This window comes from Ovis canadensis, chromosome 3, assembly GCF_042477335.2.
Source record: "Ovis canadensis isolate MfBH-ARS-UI-01 breed Bighorn chromosome 3, ARS-UI_OviCan_v2, whole genome shotgun sequence".
Taxonomy (NCBI): domain Eukaryota; kingdom Metazoa; phylum Chordata; class Mammalia; order Artiodactyla; family Bovidae; genus Ovis; species Ovis canadensis.
The window spans coordinates 32,309,674-32,332,429 of NC_091247.1; the positions used below are offsets into that span (position 1 = coordinate 32,309,674).

At 38.2% G+C, this 22,756-nt stretch overlaps 1 protein-coding gene across 29 annotated transcripts in view; it reads left to right on the forward strand.

Annotated features, from left to right (window-relative positions):
• The window catches only part of NCOA1 (nuclear receptor coactivator 1), a 219,274-nt gene extending 196,911 nt beyond the window's left edge, over window positions 1-22,363 (forward strand). For 12 of the 29 annotated variants that reach the window (XM_069582750.1, XM_069582749.1, XM_069582752.1 and 9 more), the window contains 4 exons: window positions 3,803-3,977; window positions 9,598-9,781; window positions 16,080-16,169; window positions 19,994-22,363. In XM_069582750.1, coding sequence (XP_069438851.1) covers window positions 3,803-3,977; window positions 9,598-9,781; window positions 16,080-16,169; window positions 19,994-20,164 — 620 coding nt within the window. In that variant the 3' untranslated portion in view covers window positions 20,165-22,363. Of the gene's footprint in view, window positions 1-3,802; window positions 3,978-9,597; window positions 9,782-16,079; window positions 16,170-19,851; window positions 19,909-19,993 lie in introns of all 29 variants that reach the window. The other 17 variants (XM_069582765.1, XM_069582764.1, XM_069582761.1 and 14 more) reach the window with 3 other exon arrangements.
• The last annotated feature ends 393 nt before the right edge of the window (window positions 22,364-22,756 follow it).

The window sequence follows — 22,756 nt, forward strand, 5'->3', positions numbered from 1 at the left end:
GCTTTAGTTATATAAATTTTACCAAGAAGACAAGTAGCTAAACATTTAGTGAAAGAAAAAATTCAGAAAGTCCAAAGTTGACTAAACTTTCACAGAAAATTTAAAATACTTTTTAAAAATTGTAGCCTATAAAAAGCAACAGTGAATAAAGTAACTACATCTCTGGCCAGATTAACCAAAGAGAGAAGTCTTTGTATTAATAATGACAGAACACAAAATATTATACAGGAACCTGTAATTATGTTTACAAGGAGACATTTAAGGGCATAGAAACATGCTTATGGTATAATGATAAGGGAAAGAAGCAGTCTACAAAGTTATGCAAGACTTCATAGAGGAAGATTTGAATGAATTATACTAAATTATGGGTAATCACATTACGATATTCTTTTTTTTCTGCACCTTTATAACTTTCTCTACCTCAGTAGTATTTAACTGTGAAATATTTGGTCAGAAAAAAAAAAAGCACAAAGTGCTAATGTAACAGAAAACATCCGAAGAAGCTCGTTTTTTCTTTTTTAAATTGTTGTCAGCTTCCACTTTTGGTTGTGGAGTCATAGGGACGAGATTTACTCTTCCCTCTGAAACAAACCAAAAATTGAACAATAGTTGTAGAAATTGTCCGGGCTCTGCTGTAGGAAGGGGAGAGCCAGCAGAAGCCAGTGGTTTCCCATAGTTGAGGTAGTGGCACTTAGAGTCTGGGAAAGCCAAGGCAGCTAGAGTAAACAGTACCACAGAGAAGAGAACCACAAAGAGAGAGAACCACAAAGAGAGAGAACCACGGGGATGTACAGAAGGTCCTGCTCAGGTCTTAAGTTGAGAACTGATCAGTGTTTGTGTGTGCCTGTACACAAATCAAGGCCAGGGAAAACCACCCAAAAAGAACTGAAGGAGCATCTTCAGAGTTCACACAGGGCCAGTTCCTCTTTCCACCAACCAGAATAGAAAACCTCAAAATTCATGAGTGTCAAGTAAAATACTCAGAAATGTTTGTACCTCAGTAGCAGGGCAAAATAAGCACCAGACTAAACTTTGCTCTTGTCGCTCTAGGCCCAGTACCCAGAAGAATTAAAACTGTTACCATGTAGCCTACCCATGACCCAGACAAAGGTCAAAAATAAGTTTAAAAGATTTTTAAAAATCTAGCACCTAACAGGGTAAAATTCACAAACCCTGGAAGCTGATTTTTTTTTTTTAATTATCAGACGTGCAAAGATACAGGAAAATAAAACCAATAATAAGAAGAAAAATGAGTCATTCAAACCAACCCAGAAATTACACAGGTGACAGAATTAAAAGTTATAAATTATGCATTCTGTATGTTAATGAATCTAGAGGAAGTCTTAAATGTGTTAACTAAAGGTATGAAACATATAAATAAAACCAAAATCAAACTTCTGGAGATAAAAACTACAGTGTGTGAGATGAAAAATATTTTGGACAGGATAAGCAGCAGATTAGACCTTACAAAAGAAAAAGTTAGTGAACTTGAAGATACAACAATGGAAAACTATACATAGTGAAATCAGAGAGGAAAAAAATTGAAAAGACAGTAATTTGCTCCAAATTGATCTTATAATTACACTATCCTTATCTGAATATCAACATGCTTTTTTGAGAAACTGACAAGCTTCTGCTAAAATTTATGTGGGAGTGTAAAGGACCTAGAATAGCCAAGACAGTTTTGCAAATTCAGAACAAAGTTGGATGAGTACCAGTTTCAAAAGTTATTAATACAACAATCAAGACAGTGTAGTATTAGAACGAGTATAGATATAGATCAAAAGAAGAAGAGGGCTGCAGAGGATGAGATGGTTAGATCACATCACCAACTCAATGGACATGAATTTGAGCACACTTTAGGAGTTAGTGAAGGACAGGGAAGCCTGGTGTGCTGCAGTCCATGGGGGTCACAAAGAGCTGCACATGACTTAGTGACTGAACAACAAGAAACATATAGATTACTATAACAGAATAAAAAGTCCAATTATAAACCTCTACTTTTATGGTCAGTTGATTTTCAACAGCTATATCAATGGCTGCTAATAAGTACTATCCTGAATAAAAAGGAACAAACTACTGATTGATGCCACAGAATGGTTGAACCTCAGAAACATTAATACTGAGTGAAAGATGCCAGGTACAAAAGGCCTCAGGTATATGAATGGTTTCCAATGAAAGGCAAATCTGTAGGGACAGAAAGCAGATCAGTAGTTGCCTGAGGTTAGAGGTGGGTATGGGCGTTCACCACAAACAACCACAGGGAAATTTAAGATGTGGTAAAAATATCTAAGCTGGATGGTGGTGATGGTTGTACAACTCAATAATTTTACTAAAACTCTGACTTATGCAATTCAATAGGTGGATTTGATGCTATATACATTGTGTGTGTGTGTGTGTGCTTAGTCACTCAATCATGTCCGACTCTTCGCAACCCCATAGACTGTAACCTGCCAGGCTCCTCTGTCCATGGAGATTCTCTAGGCAAGAATACTAGAATGGGGAATTCCCTGGTGGTCCAGTGGCTAAGACTCTGAGCTCCCAGTGCAGGGGGCCCAGGTTCGATCCCTGGTCAGGGAGCTAGATCCCACATGCTACAACTAAGACCCAGAGCAGCCAAATAAATAAATAAAAATTTAAAAAAAAAAAAAAAAAAAAAAGAATACTAGAATGGGTTGCCCTGCCCTCCTCCAGGGGCTCTTCCCAACCCAGGGATCGAACCCAGGTCTCCCACATTACAGGCGGATTCTTTACCAACTGAGCCACCGGGGAGGCCCAAGCAGACTGGATTGGGTAGCCTATCCCTTCTCCAGGAGATCATCCCAACCCAGGAATTGAACCGGGGTCTCCTGCCTTGCAGGCAGATTCTTTACCAGCTGAGTTACCAGGGAAGCCTGCTAAATAGATTACATCTCAGTAAAGCTTGGGGAAAAACAAAAAGAGGGAAGGGAAGAAGAGCCCATAAAGACAACTGAGGAGAAGGAGATAACAAAACTTTCTCACTTTTCATTTCATACATGGGTTTTTCTTAGACCTTTTTTCCTCTTCAACTTATATTTTAAGCTTAAAAAAATTTTTTTTATTGATATATAATTGACAGCATTGTATGAGTTTCAGGTGTACAACATGATGATTTGATATTTATGTGTGTTGCAAAATGATCACCACAGTAAGTCTGGTTAACACCCATTACTGTACATAGTTAGAAATTTTTTTCTCATGATGAAAACTTCCAAGATCCACTCTAGCTACTTTCAGATATACATTACAGTATTATTAACTGTAGTCACTATGCTATACATTACATCCGCAGGACTTAGTCATTTTTTTCTTCCAGTTTGAGATATAAGGGACATAGAACACTGTATGAGTTTAAGGTGTACAGCATAATGGTTTGACTTACATATGTCATGAGATGTTTATCAAAATTTAGTGAACATCTTCCCTAGCCTTTCTACTTATTTTTTATTACAAAAGAAATCTTTTATGTGTGCTCATATTTGTTTTTGATACTTAAAAATTCATGTAGTCAGAAAAGAACAGAAAAGAAAATCATGTGTAATCATGGTACCCAGATTAATATCTTAGTGAATGGAAATGTTCTTCCAAATCTCTTTTACATGTTTATTTATCTGTTTATACTAAAATTTCCTGTTTTGTTTTTGAGAGACTGAAATCTTTTCCTTACTCTATGAAACAGGCTGTTTCTACCTATGTTATGATAGACCCTTCTGGATTGTTTTTTTATGGTGTTGATAAATGTATAGTGTATTCACATAAATTAATTTGTGTCAATTTGTAGGAATGGTTCCCCAAGGTGAGGCCAACTTTGCTCCATCTCTAAGCCCTGGGAGCTCCATGGTGCCGATGCCAATCCCTCCTCCTCAGAGCTCTCTGCTCCAGCAGACTCCGCCCACTTCTGGCTACCAGTCACCAGACATGAAGGCCTGGCAGCAAGGAGCAATGGGAAACAACAAGTAAGGGGGCAGCTTTTGTATATCAGCATCCCAATACTCCACAGCACGTAAGAAGAGATACGCCTTCAGAATCCAAATAGAAGATTATTAGCTTCTATCCATTTGCAGATTCAAAGAACTGAATTTTATGTTGACAAATAGCGTCTCTTAAGTCCTTTAAGTTTAAAGTCAATCTTAAAGCAAATACATATGTTTTTAGTACAGAAAAGTACTGTAGTGGCCCCAAACCTTTTTGTCCCACTCCCCAGTGCATCTAAAGAATACGCTCGACTCCTTTAAGTAACAGAGCTTCCCTGGGACAGAGGTAGGAATGAGTACTTTTTAAAAAGTCAGTCTTTGCAAAAACACTTAAAAATCTAAAGTGAGAATGGCAAAATGTTAGAGTTCACTGGAGCTGAATAGTGGGCATGTGAGTTTCACTCTTGGTATGTTTGAAGGATTTCATAGCAACCGCAAAGGTTTTAAGTCTTCTAAGGTCATTCTGCCTTATCTGGCTTTTTGAATCTCTAGATTTTCAGTGGCCTCATTTTACCCATTTTACTTAGAATTATCTTACTAAAGTCATTTTCCTCCCAAATTGTGGCTGCTAAACTTTTCACACATCACTTGAGTTTTATAAGTGTTTTAATTTGGGTGTGTCTTGGTTCTAAATGACAGGGAAGCCGTTTGATCTGACAACATAATAAGTAAGGTAATTAATGTTGAAAACTTAAGACCATATTCTCTCAAAGTTCATTGAAAGGTGAGAGAGGAAACTTCCTGTTAGAGAACTGTGTAGCTCTCCGTGAGGACTGGTGTCAGCTAGGTAGAAATAGAACTGTCTGTGTGATGTGCAAGAACTTAGTCTCCTAGTGTGTTCTAATCCCAGCTTCTTGAACTCACTTTAGGTTCCGTGGCCCATCATTATAATTACTCCCTAACAGGCATTCTCAGCCCTCTTGCCCAGCCCTCCCTCTGTTGCAGTTATGCCTAGCAAAATGTTCCCTAACGAGATCTAACTAAACACTTGCTCCGTACCTACGCCTGATCATTTACATGTGCCTTGAGGAAAAAAAAAATGCAGTAATGGTGACAGATCTGCTCACCTTTGCAGTTAAATTCCTTCCTCTCTTTCCATTCCATATTGAATCTGTCAGGCTTTCATCCCCGTCATTCCACCAAAAGTATTCTTATCAAAGTCTTTACTGTCCTTTACAGTACCAAATGCAGTGAGCATTGATAGCACTTGACATATTCGAGCACTAACTCGAAGCTCTTTCTTCATTTGGTTTGTGGAACAGCTCTCTCTTGAGAAAGGTGACTCACCTCCTAACTCTCAGTCTCTTCTGCTGGGTCTTTCTTCCTCATCTCTCGGACCTCTGCTTTAGGACCTCAGAGCTCATTCTAGGACCTCTTCCTCACATCCACTTCCTCCCTTGATTATATCTTCCAATCTTACTGATGATACATGCTTATCTCTATGTTTATGATTCCCAGATTTAAGTCACTAGCCCAGATTTCTGTCCTAAACACCATACCATATATATAGCAGCCTAATGGACAGCTCCACTTAGAAATCTAATAGGCATCTCAAACTTAACATGACAATAACTAAAGTAATATTCTTCCCCAAACCTGCTCAACTCATACTTTCGCATCTCAGTAAACAGTTCCATTCTTCCAGTTATTCAGAAGAAGACCTTTTTTCTTTTTCTCACATCCCATATCCATCAGGAAATCACATGAGCTTCTTAGCAGCTCTCATTCTTTACCTGCCCCACTTGTATACTTTAGCGCAAGCCAGCATCATCCTTTTTCTGGACCACTGCAGTGATCTCCTGTCTCCTGCTTCGACCCTTGCTCCACTACAGTTTCGTCTGCACATTGTGATGCTTTTAAAACATGAAGCAAGATATCAGTCCTTTACTCAAAACATGCCAGCTTATTCAAAATACAATATAGGGCCTGTGACACCCTGCATAATCCTGCTCCTGGGCACCTCTCTGACCTCATCTGTATTCTCATCACTCACTCTGCCGTAGTGGCTTCTGTTTATTCTTCTGTTCCTCAGATATGCCAAGTACATTACATACTCAGGCCTTTGCATTTTTAAATCCCTCTGCTGGAATCTTCTTCTCTCAATAGCCACATGGTTTTCTCTCTCATGCTTCAAGTCTCACCTTATTAGACATAGATATTGAATGTCACCATTTTAGACTTCCCTTACCATCATTTCTAAACGCCATTTCCCACTCTTTGGTCCCTCCATTTCCTTCTTTATATCTCTTTATTATGCTTAACATCTGACATATTGTGTGTTAGTCTCTTTATGGTATGTCTCCTCCAGCTGAAATATAAACCTCAGAAGAACAAGGACTTTGTATCTGTTTACTTCTGTATGCTCATCCTTTAAGACACATGAGCACTTAATATACATCTGTTGAAGAAATGAGTGCAGAGATTCCCTGTTCCTCAGTCATATTTTGGGTTCTCATTCAAATATAGACTTGAGTTTTTGTTGTACTTAAGCTGTTTCTGTGAACTTTGACTTTCTCAAATCATTTGAGAAAGAAAATAGTTATCACTAACTTTTCAAACATTCATACTTGCTTATTTAGTTCATGTATAAAAGCTTAATAATCAACACAGGCAACATATAGTTTGTGATCCCTCACTGTCTCTTTTGCACAGTGCAAGATACCATAAGAAACTGGGGAAAATAGCCCTTGTTGTCAGTTTACCTAGAGTGTAGTTAGTGACAGGAGTAGGTTAGAGAGAAATAAAACATGAAACAAAAACTCACTAAGCAGAATGATGTGATACAGTTTGGAGACAGTATAACTAACGTGAGTCTTTTTCTTTATCTCTTTGGTGGCAAGAGAAACAAAGGGTTAGGTTAAACAAACCTATTTGTCCAGGCACTAGGGCAGTGTTTCTGTGTAACTCTAGTCCCAAAGGATAGTCTCAGGCCTTATTAGCATTTTAAAGGCAAAGTCCTGTGGTTTAACCCTTTGTTTCTCAAACTTATTTGACCCGGAACTCCTCCCTGTTTGTTAATACCTGTAATATCTGACACTTGCTTTAGGCTGACTTTGTCATCTCTCCCCTCACCGCCCACCTCCCCCACCATGATTTAGGGACTACCAAATACCTGGTGCTGGCTTAAGGAAACTGTGGTAACTGCCATGAGGCCAGTCAGGGGTTAGGCGGGGGGAGGGGTCCTCCATGCATTGGGCCTAAGGTGCCAGTGAACCCCATGATCCATTCCAGGCCGTGGAACAGTGATTAATGCTACAAAAGGGCTTGGTCTTCTTTCAATTGAGGGAAGAACCCAAAATGGAACTATTGGCAGGCTTAGTTTGAAAGAACTTAAGCTACTACATAGTCCCAAATAGAAATTTGAAAAGAAATTAAATCCTAAACCTTTTTCACTAAGTATGACATCATTATAGTCCTTGAAGCTTCTGTATGCATTAACTTACATAGCTCTGCGCCTCCACAGTAGTGATTTATGTATCAGTTGACAAATGAGCACTGTCTAAGGCAGAAATGTTCTCATTAGAAAATGGGCAGTAGACTAATAGGGTTTTTTTTTTTCTCACCTTTAGTTGTGGGGACACTGTCTGACAAGCATACACTCTGCAGACACTAATGGCCCACAGATGCATTATTGACCATTTCCTAGGCATATAATTTTCTTTGTGCATTTGTGTTTTATAATTACTTAGGGAAAATTCACTTCTTTTCTTCAGACATGATGAATAGGCTGTTTCTCAGCCTGTGAATTTCAGTATGATTACCTTAATTTACCGGAAGCTATAAATGTCAGTACATCCTGCTTTCCTCCAAAGAGCTAGCAAGGAACAGAAAAGCCACTGATGGAATCAATAATTTTTGAAATCAAATTCTTTAGAATTAACATTAAAATGGGTGGAATTTTACCAGCAGCTAATTGTTTAAAAATTGATAATCATAAAACATTTGGTGTTTTGTGGAACTTAGCAAAGACACAATGACACACATAAAAAAGCAAATTCATATTATTTTCCTTTAGATGTGTTTATCTGTATCACTATATCATTCAGATATAAAGTTTCAAATTCTGCTTACTTGGAGTTTATTCCATACTCTTCTGCCTATTAACAGAAACTGGTTTAACATTGAGATCCTTGGTGTAACAACAGTCTAGACATGGGTGGTAAAGAAAGAAGTCTGTAAAACAAAACATAATTATTGCCCTTGTATCTTGCTTCCTAGAAAAGACATGAAGCTATCTTCAAATCTGAGAAGACCATTGAAGTCTTCAAAAGCATTTTGTTTTCCAAATAAAAATATCTGGTTATACACTTCTGATTTCCTCTTAGTTTATAGCATATTTGAAAGAGGCCAGAAACTGAAACCTTGAGAAGTGACAGTAAGCGGTAGACACTGAATAAAGGCTTTTGAATTTTAATGTGCATTTTTGACTTGATGGACATGTGTTTGGGTGGACTCCAGGAGTTGGTGATGGACAGGGAGGCCTGGCGTGCTGCAGTTCATGGGGTCACAAAGAGTCAGGCACGACTGAGCAACTGAACTGAAGTTGTTAGAAATGCTTTTCCATACCTACCCCCAGAAAATATAATTCACTAGGATGGGGTAAGCTCTGAGAGTCTCAATTTTCAGTGAAGACCACGGAATTCTCTTGCAGATGGTCTCTGGACTACACTTCAAAAACCATTTGTATAGATGCAGTGAGTGTGTGTCAAGTCGCTTCAATCAAATCTGACTCTTTGCAGCCCTATGGACTGTAGCCTGACAGGCTCCTCTGTCCGTGGGATTCTCAGGCAAGAATAGCGGAATAGTTTGCCGTGGCCTTCTCCAGGGAATCTTCCTGACCCAGGGATCGTACCCTCGTCTCTATGTCTCCTGCATTGAGGCATCACCTAGGAAGCCCCATAAATACAGTAAAATCTACCAATAAAAGCAATCTGAACTTTATCAGTTGACAGCTCTAATAACCCATGTCCCCAATTATTCATTCATGAGATATTTACTGAGTGCCTGCTGCTGTGTATCACTTGTTAACTAGAGACAAGGAATAAATGAAACAAAATACTATCACTCCCCTCAAGTTTTAAGTCTAAGGATATATACCCAATCACAGTATAAGAATGTTACCTTTGAATCATTCATTCCTTTGTTAATTTATTCCGTGAATATTTATTGAAGATTGATACATATGCAAGAGACTTTGCTTAAAAAGGATATTCTCTGTTTAAGAAGATAAAATAATGTAATAAATTTTAGAATTTTTTTGATGATTAAATTGGTAAACTTCAGTTATCTACAAGATTTACTTAAGTGGAAAACTTTCTTGGTTATTCAGATAATTGAAGCTTAACAACTCTGATACTGGGCCAGATAATTGTAACAAAATGAGGTCTTTTTAGTTACTAAACCCTTTGGATAGAGTTCAGAGTGCATCTGAATGGTTCTTAGTTTTTATATATTGTAATAATATAAAGTCTTACATATAAGTTAAGAATGTAAATTATTTTCTTTGGAATCCTGTATCTGATAATTTAGATAAAGAGTCCAATCATATTATCCCCATATTCATGATCAGTGGATGTAATTGAGATTCTTTTTGAGTTAACAGTGTATTCAGTCAAGCTATACAGAACCAGCCCACGCCTGCACAGCCAGGAGTGTACAACAATATGAGCATCACCGTGTCCATGGCAGGTGGAAACACAAATGTTCAGAACATGAACCCAATGATGGGCCAGATGCAGATGAGCTCTTTGCAGATGCCAGGAATGAACACTGTGTGCCCTGAGCAGGTAAGTGGCACAGCTTGCACACTTGCTACCCACACACACACCCAGCTCTATATCACACCACATTGCAATTCATTATTCCAAAGAAAATCAGTTATGTTCATACTTGCCCAAAGTAACCAAACTTCTTTTTCTTTCCCTATCTTTTGATAATTACTATTTATTAAGATAATTTTGACACATCATGTAAAATTTAAGTCTCATGAGATTTTATTGTTTTAGATTTATTATAAAATAATACATGTATAATACATTGATTGGAACGTACCCTTTCTATTCTGAACATATTTTCTTCATTTTTACCTTTCAATTCAACAAACTCAGTACTTACTATATACAAAGTTAGCTCTGTGGGAGACAGTATTAACAAGTTGGGAAGGTACAACCTGAGCAAAAGGTTAGTTGAATAATAGGACAAAACAGTTTTGTAGAAGATATAGTTCTGTCAGATTAGGGGTATATACAATTAACCACAGAGGGTTTAAAAGAAAAAGAGTCTGATTAGGAAAGTCTTCATGGAAAATTTGCCTAAAGGAAGAAATAGAAAAGAATATTCAAGATGAAAAATCTAGTGAATGTTAAGGGTATGTTTATATTCTATTTAGAGCAGAATTTATGTAGTAAACTTTTTAGGAGGTGTTGCAGGCCATCTAAATGTCCAGTTAATCTTGGAGCCTCCTAAATATTTTTAAGGAATGAATGATTAAGTTCAAAGTGATATTTAAGATCTTTGGCTAACTTTCTGTAATTACTATTCTATCAGCAACCACAAAGTAAACTATGGTGACTATACTATAGCCATATAGCCATAATTTATAGCAAGTCATAAAAACATGTAAACACTAATTACCTTTTCTTTAGAATTCCTTTTGGATTTGAATTAAAAAAAAAAAATTCCCATTGTCCAGAGAAGTTAGCAGGGAAAAAAAAAACCAACAACCTAGTGATGTTATAACAGAATATAAGAACTAAATAGTATTGTTTCTTGTCCTTGTTATTATGTTGTTGTTTTTCAGTTATTAGAATTATTCATTGTCTCTTGTATATTAAGACAAAGTAATAAAAAATATAATGAATTAGGTAAAAGAATATTACATTTAAAATGTATTTTTTATATAGTTGGGTCTTGCTTTTTTATTCAGTTTAACAATCTCTGCCTTTTACCTAGAGTAGCTAGATCATTTATATTTAATGTGATTGTTGATGTTGATATTGAAGATTTAAGTCTCTCATCTTATTTTCTTTCTTCCATCTTGTCTTTTTTAGTGTAACTCCTTTGTTGCTTTATTAGCTATAAATTCCTGTTGTTTTAGTGGTTGCTTTAGAGTTTATAGTATACATCTTTGTCACCATCTGCCTTCAAATGCAATTATATCATCTCATATAAATACAAAAATCTCACATCAGTTTATTTCCATTTCTCCCTTCCTATGCTATTGTTGTCATAAATATCATGTCTGTCATGTCAGAACATTACCATATATATGTTATATACCCTACAATATGTTGTTAGTACTTTTTTACTGAAAAACTTTTAAACAATTATATCTTTTAAGGTTTAAGTAGGTAATTTTTATATTTCCTCATGTAGTTATTTCCGTTGTTCTTCATTCCTTGCTGTAGATCCATATTTCCGTCTGGTATCATTCTCCTTCCACCAGAAGATCTTCATGTAACATTTTTTTAGTACAGGTCTGCTGGTGGTGAATTCTTTCAGCTTTCATGTGTCTGAAAATATGTTGTTTCACCTTCATCTTTGAAAATTCTTTTCCCTGAATTCTAGGTTGGTAGTTTTCAATACTTTAAAGACATTGCTCCACTGTATTTCTGATAAGGTATCTGCTATCACTTTTATTTTTGTTCCTTTGGACATGGTTGATCTTTTTCCCTTTCTAGGTACTTCCAAGAGTTACTCTCTTTATCACTGGTTTTAGATAATTTGATTATTATATGCCTCAGTGTGATTCTGTTCATAGTTCTCTGCTTGGGTTGGGGTTCAGTAATCTTCTTGATTCACAGGTATATAATTTTCATCAAATCTGGAAAAGTATTGGCCATTATTTCTTCAGCTATTTTTTTCTGTCACCACCCCCCTCCTCTCCTTCAGAGACTTTAATTACACATATTGTAGGCCATCTGAAGTTACCCCACAGCTCACTGATTCTTTGGGCTTGGAGATTTTAAGGGAATATGAGACCAATCATTTTTTTTCTATGTGTTTCATTTTGGATGATGTGTATTGCTATAATGTCAGATTCACTATTTTTTTCTTTTGCAATAGCTGATCTGTCAATTTTATCTAGTGTATTTTTTATCTCAGACGTTGCTATTTTCATCTCTAGAAGTTCACTTTGAACCCCTTTTATATCTTCCATATCTCTAACATGTTCAGTATTTCTGCTATTTTCTTGAATATATGGAATATGGTTATTATAACTGTTAATAGTCTTGCTTGTCACTTGTAGCATCTGCATTATTTGGGAATTGGTTTCAGCTGACTGATTTTTTTTGCTAAATTATGGATCATTTTCTTGCTACTTTCTTTTTATTTCCATTATGATTTATCACAGTTTATTTAATATAATTTCCTGTGCTATACAGTAAGACCTTGTTGTTTATCCATCCTATGTATAATAATTTGCATCTGCTAATCCCAAACTCCCAGTCCTTCTCTCCCCTACCCCCTTACCCCCTCAGCAACCACAAATCTATTCTCTACCAATTTATGTTCCCACCAACAGTGCAAGAGGGTTCTCTTTTCTGTGCACACCCTCTTCAGCATTTATTATTTGTAGACTGCTTAATGATGGTCATTCTGACCAGTGTGAGGTGGTACTTCATTGTAGTTGTTTTTTTGTTGTTTTTGGTGGGGGGGGGGTTTGGCTGTGGTATGTGGCATGCAGGATCTTAGTTCCCTGATCAGGGATCAAACTTGTGCCCTCTGCAGTGGAAGAACAGAGTCTTAACCACTGGACTGCCAGGGAAGTCCCCTCATTGTAGTTTTGATTTGCATTTTTCTAATCATCAGCATCGATGAACATCTTTTCATGTAACTGTTGGCCATCTGTATGTCTTTTTTGGAGAAATGTCTGTTTAGGTCTTCTGCCCATTATTCGATTTGGTTATTTGGTTTTTGTTATTGACTTCTATAAACTGTTTGTATATTTTGGAAGTTAAGCCTTTGTCAATTACATCATTTGCAGACATTTTTCTTCCAGTCCATAGGTGGTCTTTTAATTTTGTTTATAGTTTCCTTTACTGTACAAAAACTTACAATTTGATTAACTCCTGTTGGTTTATTTTTGCTTTTATTTCTATTATCTTGGAAGACTGACCTAAGAAAACATTGATATGATTATGTCAGAATCTGCTGCTTTGCACACCTGGTAATTTTTTATTGGATGCCAGACATGCGAATTTTACCTTATTTCAGTTCAGTTCAGTTAGTCAGTTCAGTTGCTCAGTCGTGTCCGACTCTTTACGACCCCATGAATTGCAGCATGCCAGGCCTCCTTGTCCATCACCACCTCCCGGAGTCCACTCAAACTCACATCCATCGAGTCAGTGATGCCATCCAGCCATCTCATCCTCTATCGTCCCCTTTTCCTCCTGCCTCCAGTCCCTCCCAGCATCAGAGTCTTTTCCAATGAGTCAACTTTTCGCATGAGGTGGCCAAAGTATTAGAGTTTCAGCTTTAGCATCATTCCTTCCAAAGAACACTCAGGACTGATCTCCTTTAGAATGGACTGGTTGGATCTCCTTGTAGTCCAAGGGACTCTCAAGAGTCTTCTCCAACACCACAGTTCAAAAGCATCGATTCTTCAGTGCTCAGCTTTCTTCACAGTCCAACTCTCACATCCTTACATGACCACTGGAAAAACCATAGCCTTGACTTAGATGGACCTTTGCTGGCAAAATAATGTCTCTGCTTTTGAATATGCTATCTAGGTTGGTCATAACTTTTCTTCCAAGGAGTAAGCGTCTTTTAATTTCATGGCTGCAGTCACCATCTGCAGTGATTTTGGAGCCCAAAAAAATAAAGTCTGACACTGTTTCCACTGTTTCCCCATCTATTTCCCATGAAGTGATGGGACCAGATGCCATGATCTTCGTTTCCTGAATGTTGAGCTTTAAGCCAACTTAATCACTCTCCTCTTTCACTTTCATCAAGAGGCTTTTTAGTTCCTCTTCACTTTCTTCCATAAGGGTGGTATCATCTGCATATCTGACGTTATTGATATTTCTCCCGGCAGTCTTGATTCCAGCTTGTGTTTCTTCCAGTCCAGCATTTCTCATGATGTACTCTGCATGTAAGTTAAATAAGCAGGGTGACAATATACAGCCTTGATGTACTCCTTTTCCTGTTTGAAACAGCCTGTTGTTCCATGTCCAGTTCTAACGGTTTCTTCCTGACCTGCATACAGGTTTCTCAAGAGGCAGGTCAGGTGGTCTGGTATTCCCATCTCTTTCAGAATTTTCCACCGTTTATTGTAATCCACAGTCAACGGCTTTGGCATAGTCAATAAAGCAGAAATAGATGTTTTTCTGGAACTCTCTTGCTTTTTCCATGATCCAGCGGATGTTGGCAATTTGATCTCTGGTTCCTCTGCCTTTTCTAAAACCAGCTTGAACATCAGGAAGTTCATGGTTCCCATATTGCTGAAGCCTGGCTTGGAGAATTTTGAGCATTACCTTACTAGCGTGTGAGATGAGTGCAATTGTGCGGTAGTTTGAACATTCTTTGGCATTGCCTTTCTTTGGGATTGGAATGAAAATGGACCTTTTCCAGTCCTATGGCCACTGCTGAGTTTTCCAAATTTGCTGGCATATTGAGTGCAGCACTTTCATAGCATCATCTTTCAGGATTTGAAATAGCTCAACTGGAATTTCATCACCTCCCCTAGCTTTGTTCGTAGTGATGCTTTCTAAGGCCCACTTGACTTCACATTCCAAGATGTCTGGCTCTAGGTGAGTGATCATACCATCATGATTATCTTGGTTGTGAAGATCTTTTTTGTACAGTTCTTCTGTGTATTCTTGTCACTTCTTCTTAATATCTTCTGCTTCTGTTAGGTCCATTACCATTTTTGTCCTTTATCGAGCCCATCTTTGCATGGAATGTTCTCTTGGTATCTCTAATTTTCTTGAAGAGATCTCTAGTCTTTCCCATTCTGTTGTTTTCCTCTATTTCTTTGCACCACTAGGATGCCTGGGGTAGTTTACCTTGTTTATGTTCCCATAAATATTGAGGTTTGTTTTGGGAAATATTTAAATTACCTGGAAATAAACAGTTTGAATTTTTTTCAGGTCTTGCTTTTTTGTTTAGTAGGACTAGAACAGTATTTAGTATAGGGCTAATTTTACCCTACCACTGCAGCAAAACCATTCTAGTACACTACCTGAATTATGATGCTTTTTCACTCTGGCTGGTGGGATCAGAACCTATTCCCAACTCTGTGTGATCTTTGAGAATTATTCCATGTACATCTTTTCAGATGAATCTTTCCTCTGCTTTAGGTAGTTCGCTAAGATCCATTAATCATTAATGGATGCATTAATTAACTGATCAGTACTAAGCTGCAGACTTGCGGGGACTCTGCAGATCTTTAGGGTTTTCTCTCTGTGTACTCTCTCATCTGATATTCTGCTCTATGAATTCTAGCTATATCCTCTCATCTCAGTGAGACTGCCAGGCATTGTCTGGTTCCTTGTCCTCATACTGTCCTCAAATTCTCTGTAGGCAGTAGGCGGGGATCATGGTAGGATTCACCTCAATTGTTTCCCAGTCCTTAGGAACAACTTTCCTTCATTGCCTTTGTCCAAGGTCTTGAATGTGTTCGTTTCACACATTTTTGTCCAATTTTTTAGTTGATTCAGGCAGAGGATAAATCTGATCCCTGTTACTGAATCTTGCCTGGCAGTGGAAGTGTTTTGCTAATTAACTTTTGTGAGTGTTGAATTAACTTATTAAAGTTATCATATATAAGAATATAAAGAAGAGTATACAACTAGATGAATTTTCATACACTGAACACAGCTTTATAACTGTCACCTAGATCAAGAAACAGAACATTACCAGCAGCACCCCAGAGGTTCTCCCGTTACACACTCCCTTACGTCTCTCTCTCCTCCTATGAAGGGAACCACTGTCCTGACTTCTGACAATATAGTAAATTGCTAAGCTTGTTATCCCTGCTCTCTTCCCATTACTTTTCTGTCAGTGAGATTGTTCCTCATTGAGGAATTTGGTCTTCAGCTTAAACAACTAGCTTGTAATCTGGTCTTATACTTCCTTTAATAGATAAATGATCCAGCACTGAGACACACAGGCCTCTACTGCAACCAGCTCTCATCCACTGACCTTCTCAAAACAGAAGCAGATGGAACCCAGGTCAGTAAGACAATTCTAAGCCCAGAGCTGTCAAATTTTATCTAGATACACAGGAAACTTTGTATAGCATCATGGTTGACAGCCGGACCTTGAGAGTCAGAGCTGGGTGTGAGTCCTGGCTCTGCTCTTAGCCATGTCATCCTAGGGGTGTTAGGGAACTTTCCTGAGTTGCTGTGTAACCAGCAGAACTAATCTGCTCATAGGATTATGAGAGGGTTAAATGAGTTATGCTTTCAAAATGTTTAATCAATATTAAGTGTCAGGATAAAGGATCACAAATGGTGACCACTAATTGCTATTTGTAAGTAAACACAGTGCTAAAACTTGTGTGTAATCAAAATACCTCAAAAGAGCTCAATAAATTCAGACAAAACAGAATGCATGTTGTGTACTCTGCCTCGTTTTAGAAGTTTGTTTCAGAGCAATACAGATAACAGGGGTGGCCACTTTCCTATATTAACATAAATTAAGATTTTTAAAAAGTATATAGGCTGTATGCGAAGGTGGAGGAAACATGAACAAAGAAACATGAGCCATGTTTGCTCTTTAGGTGAACTATGGTAAGACGTGAGGAAAGAAAGCTATGATTTGCCAGGCATTGTGTTAGGCACTGTGTGCTTCGTCTCATGTAAGCATCAGTATAACTCTATGAAGGAGTCAGTTTCCCTTTTTTCTCACGTAGATGAAGAAACAGAACCTGAGGAGATTTGACTATGTAATTCACAGGAAAGAAAGTGGCAGAACTGAGGTTCAAGCCCAGGTCTTTCCAACACCAAAGTTCATGCTCTTTCTGCCATACCACTTAGGGCCTGATAAAACATTCAGACATATGCACATGAATTATTACATAACCAAAGAAGGCAAATGCAAATTGATTACAAGTAACAAGACCCATAACCATTCAAAGAAGGGAGACGTCGTAGAGACGGTCAGAAGAGCATCTGTGTGGGAGATGGGACTGAACTGGGCCTTGAAGGACAGTTAGCAGAGCAAGTGAGTAGAAAGGTATTGTGGGTTTTGGAGGCTGGGGAAGGAGGTGAGCTTGAAAGTCCAGGGGATTGGAAGTTAGAGGGCACAGAGACAGGGAAACAGTAATATCAGCATAGTCCTGGGAACCCACCCAACAAAAATAAAGGGTTTGTAACAAGGATTCATTGGAACTAAAAATGGGAGAGTAGGTTGGGGCAAATTTCCAAGGGCCTTGAATGCTAAACTCCAAGGGATTCAAATTCAGTCCTGCGAGTGGACCATCATTCCTGAAGGGGAACAGTGATGAAAGACCTAGTTTAGGCTTCATCTTAAGGGGGAGAAGGGGAAGAGGAAGAGCACTGGGCAACCAGCTCTGAAAGAGGAAAGCCCGTTAGGGAACTGTGTTCATAGTTGGAGCCTCAGGAAATACGATCTGAGTCCTGTGTGCTGTGTGAAGAGAGGCTTTTGTGCTGGGGGAATTGAGGTCTTCAGTCACTAGAAGTTTTTTAAAAGTCTCATACTTTACAGAGACATATACTGGGGTAACTTAACAAATTACTTAAGACAAAACACCTGAGTTTCAAAGTTCCTAAGTCCTGGGACAGTATTTGAATTGAAGTAGAAACTGCGTCAGAAGATCTTAAGAGGTTGGGACTCAGCCCTCACATTACCCCTCTCACCTGGCAAATCATAAGCTTTGTTTTTGTATTGCTTTGCCTGTCTGTGAAGTTATAGCAGTATCAGAAGTCCTTTGAGATCTGGTCTGAGGCACCATGATTATGTAGTAATTCAAAAAGGCTGAAATATGTACTTTTGGGAGTTTGGTTTAATCTTTTCAATTTTTAAAAGTTCTAAGTAGGTGATCTTTTTTAATATAACATTCTTTTTAAAGGAGCAGAATTTTCTCACATTTGTTTTATCATGCCTTTATCAACAATTTTTTTGAGTTTAGAGGCACAAACACCTTATGTATTTCATATGTTGAAACATATAAACAAAATTGTGTGTTATTTTTCTTTAATCAGCCATTGCCTAAATGCACTGTAGTTTGTGTTTATGTTAAATCTCAGTAGCAAAATCTTCTTTCTATAGTGGCTCATCATGAAATCTCTATTTGCTCTAATGTTTTTGTACTTGCCAGACGAAAGCTGGGGAGTGAGTTAGATAGAAGTATAAGATAGTTGTACAGAAAAGGAGAAAGGAAAGAAATAGGAGAGAAGGACTAGGGGAGGATTCAAGGCTCTCTGCATTCGGAGAGCTGGGATGGGGAAAAGGAGAGAACAGGAACACAGGGAAATTGTTAACACAGAGAGAGATGAAGGCCAAGGTTGGCGCTCTAGAGGGAAAAGAGTAGGAATGAGAAAGTACAGAGAACAGTGGTGGGTGGAGGGCACAGAGGCAGCTCCAGAGCAGACTCAGACAGAGAGCTAGTGTATGGTAGGTACACAAGAAAGAGCCCCGAAAAAGAAGAAAGCCAAATGGGAGCCTATGGGAACAAGAAGCAAAGTTTGGGAAACTGAGGGAGAGAGGAGGATGAGGAGAGAAACTACACTAATGTACATAGAGATTTAATTCATCAGACACAAAAACACTCGGCTCAGAAACCATCAGCGTTATCCAAGAGAGTGGAGTAGAGGTGAAAGTGAATCAAGTGAATCGTGAGGAGAAAACATCAGGCATTAGACTGATGAAGAAATTGGATAGTCGGGAGATTTGACAGTTGGCCTGTTAAGGTTGATGGAAAGCAGCTTTTATTCAATTAGGACAGAAAAGTTTTCAGAAATGCTGAGTATGATTGGCATGAATTTAGTCATCAAAGACCCCCCAAAAAAATCTTATCACTAATCTAAAATACTTCCTGAACCTATTAAACACGTACAAGTTTGCCAGTTGTGGAGACAGATAGATGCTTTGGATGCTTTAGAAGGCATCTCCACTGCTGGTCTGGAACATTCGCAAGTGTGATACTGGCCTCATGAGTTCTACAAGCGACTTTCTAATAGTAAGGCTGGTTGGTAAAGACTAACTCTGGCTTTGTTTTCCTGATAGAAAATGTTAAAACTATGTAACCTTAGACTTTTCAAAGGAATACATGCATTATTACTGAAAGTATTAAGCTCTTACGGAAAAACCGGAATGAACTTTTTGGCCAACCTGATAGTTAAAGGGAAAATTCACACTGTTCTTAGCTAGTAGTTTAGTGTTATTTTCAGCTCATGCGTTTGGATGGACTGTCTATCAGGAAAAATAAGTTAAGTATAAAATTGTTCTAATATTTTGCTATAATTCTAAAGGTAATATGTAAAGAAGCTATGTAATAGTATATTAGATACTATACAAATCCTCTGGACATTAATTTTAGTAATACTCATGTCCTGTTACTGAGTTGTGGTGGTTTTTATTTTGCTAATACTGGGTTAGAGCCCTTAATTTTCTAACATCATAAAGATTTTTTTTTACCCTCCTAAAGTCATCCATAGAATGCTTTTATAACCAGTTTTCCAAATAATATGCCTATTTTTTAAACCCACCACTGGATACCCAGACTGAAACTGGGCTTTTCCCAATCTTGGCAATATTAGCAATGATGCTCATTTTCAGTATTGATGGCAACCCTGTAGGAGGCTTGACCATTCCAATTTTGATTTTATTTTTAAAGTGTGAACTTTCCAGAACCCTGAGCAAAATGAGTGCAGCGATTTTCTTTTTGTAGGACAAGAAGACAGAAGAGTTCTTCTCTGTGGTGACTACAGACTAGAGGAATGCTCTAGTGAGTTTCCACTTCAAGTAGTACCCACTCATAAGCCGGGGGGGCAGACCCTTCTGTCTAAACACATCTTTTATTTGTGTTCCAGCAGGTGCAACAGGTTCAGGTGTTTGCTGACGTCCAGTGTACAGTGAATCTGGTAGGCGGGGACCCTTACCTGAACCAGCCTGGTCCACTGGGAACTCAAAAACCCACGGCAGGACCACAGACCCCCCAGGCCCAGCAGAAGAGCCTCCTTCAGCAGCTACTGACTGAATAACCACTTTTAAAGGAATGTGAAATTTAAATAATAGACCTACAGAGATATACAAATATATTATATATTTTTCTGAGATTTTTGATATCTCAATCTGCAGCCATTCTTCAGGTCCTAGCATTTGGAGCAAAAAAAACAAAAAGAAAAAAAAAAAGAAAAAAGTTCACTTTTGTTGGGAGATTGAGAGATGTTTTTGTTTCTTTCTTTGTAAAGGCCTTGGATATTGATAAAATAACAAGGCAGAACAGTTGGACAATCTCTTGAGCCAAATTTAATTATTCTTATTTTTGTAATCAGTCATTGGCTTCTTATCTGGATGAAGACTTTTGGAGGAGAACCAGAAGGACGAGTTCTAAGGGCAAGATGCAGCTCCACTTCAGCTGGCTCAGTCCTGACCCTGCCAGGGAAGAAGGGCCCGGTGGGGCTTGGCCTGTGTCCGTCCACCAAAGGCTGTCACACGTCTCTGAATCAACAGCCCTCCCCTTCCCAACCAGGCAGCTTGTGTGTACAATCAGCTTCTTCTAGCAACTCTGTATCTGTTGGCTTCGAGAGAATATTTTGCCTCCACATATGTACCCCTTCTCCTTTTTTAAAAGATGGATTTAAACCAAGATGCCTCCAGGAACGAGGACGAAATGAGTATATTCACAGAGGAATCCAAAAAAAAATACAATTTTTGGGGAAAATGCAATAATTTTTGATGAGATGGGTGAAGGACAAGAAGTGAGTTATGTCAATTATTGTAGATACAATTCTCTGATTTAAATCTGGAAGAAAAAAAGGCAGCCTGTTCTTTCTGCTTTTATTGTATTAACAGCTGAGGTTAGCTAAAGTTATTTAAAATAAAATTAAATTTATGATTCAAGTAGCTTATTTTTCCCTTTAAATCTCACTGTACATATATATGATTTTTTGTAGAAATTGATTTTCTTCTGTTTAATTTTATGGTTTTTATTATCATACTCTTGATTTTTCTAAATTTCTGTGTGTGGAAATATAACATTGATTGAATTGCAGTTACCTTTGGCTAGTAATATTTCATTATTTTAATAACCATGACACCACGTATGGATTTACTTTGGGTTTCAAATCAAAATGTCACTGCCAGAAAGAGCCGTTCCAGACGCGCCTAGCACCTCCTGCCCCGGCGTGTTCCTGGGATCAGCTGACTTGAGAGTGGTGCAAGGAATTCTCACCAGAAGTACACAGACCACTTGTACAGAGAAAAAAGTAATACTCAAAGGAAAAATCTTCATTTTTTTTTTTTTTAGATTGACTTTGGGAATTTGAATTCTCATCAGTGCAAATATAAATCTCTCTATCCTGCTCCGAGGCTAATTGGTACCATATCTTCCCTTTGTGTCTTGTCACTGTACCACGTCTTGTCTCATCCTGGCCTCTGAGTCAAGGACCCAGTGAACTGACTTTCTAGTTCTCGAAGTTCCAACTGAAAGGCCAGGAAAGCCTGAGAAAGGGATTGTGGAAGAAGCAAAGGTAGACCCCCCGTCCCTCGCCTTTACTGCCCGCCCCGGGCCTGTGAACGATGACAACATCTGACATTGTGCACCAGCTACCTCTGCTTCCATGGCAGAGAAAAGGCCATAAGAACTAACAATGGAAGAGGAGCACGGACTCAGACATCAAGGAAGAAGCCATTTTCCCAGGTCCTCTTTTCTGCATCTCATCACCCTTAGTTACAAGTAACATTGAACAGCATCTATTCAGAACCTATACTGAATAAAAAGATTTATGGAAGGGCTCAAGTGGGTAGCAACTATGAAACAGAAACAGGACACTCAGTTACAAACATTCTTTTAGTTTTTCAGAAAAATGCATCCCTGATTTCATTCATTCCCAGCTTGAAAGCCCAGCCATATTACTCTGTTCCCTCTCAGACTGTTCTAGGAGGTCATTTCTGTTTTGTTTGTGATACTTAGACGTGCAGACTTCAGGAAGTTCACCTTTAACTTCAGCATTCCAGATGAAGTTTCCTGACTCAGTGCTTTTTGCATAAGGAACTAAAAAAAAAAAACAAAAACGGTAAGGAAAATTGGAGATGCTAACATCCTCCCCCATCCCAACTGCACCTTAAAGTATGCATGTCACCTTCAAGGTTTTATAATTGCACTGTTTGTTTTATGTATGTACAGATTAAAATTATTGCTACATTTGAGGAAAATAAAATTGCTTGCTTCTATGTAATTCCTGTCATTCCACAGGAAATTCACTTTTCCAGCTACTGAATCTATGAGTTGCCTCTTCTTTTACAGGGAGGAAAAGAAGCTTACATCGTGCAGAAATTGTCAAAACCCAAAATGACTAATGATAATTAAAGGATAATAAAAATTGATCCCTGAAGCCAAAGTTCCTCAGAGTCAGCCTAATAAGAACCAGCCCAGTGAAATTTGAGAAGGTCCCAGTGATAGGAGGCTGTGAGGAAGTTCTAACTCTGGCCACTTGTCTGATGATTAAACGCTGTGGTCCTGTTGTTTCTTGACCCAGGAAATCTGGTCCAGGCAGCACTGCCTGGCCACGAGATAATCTCCTTCTCACAGTCACTGGTGTTTACAGACAGACATTATTATTACACAGATG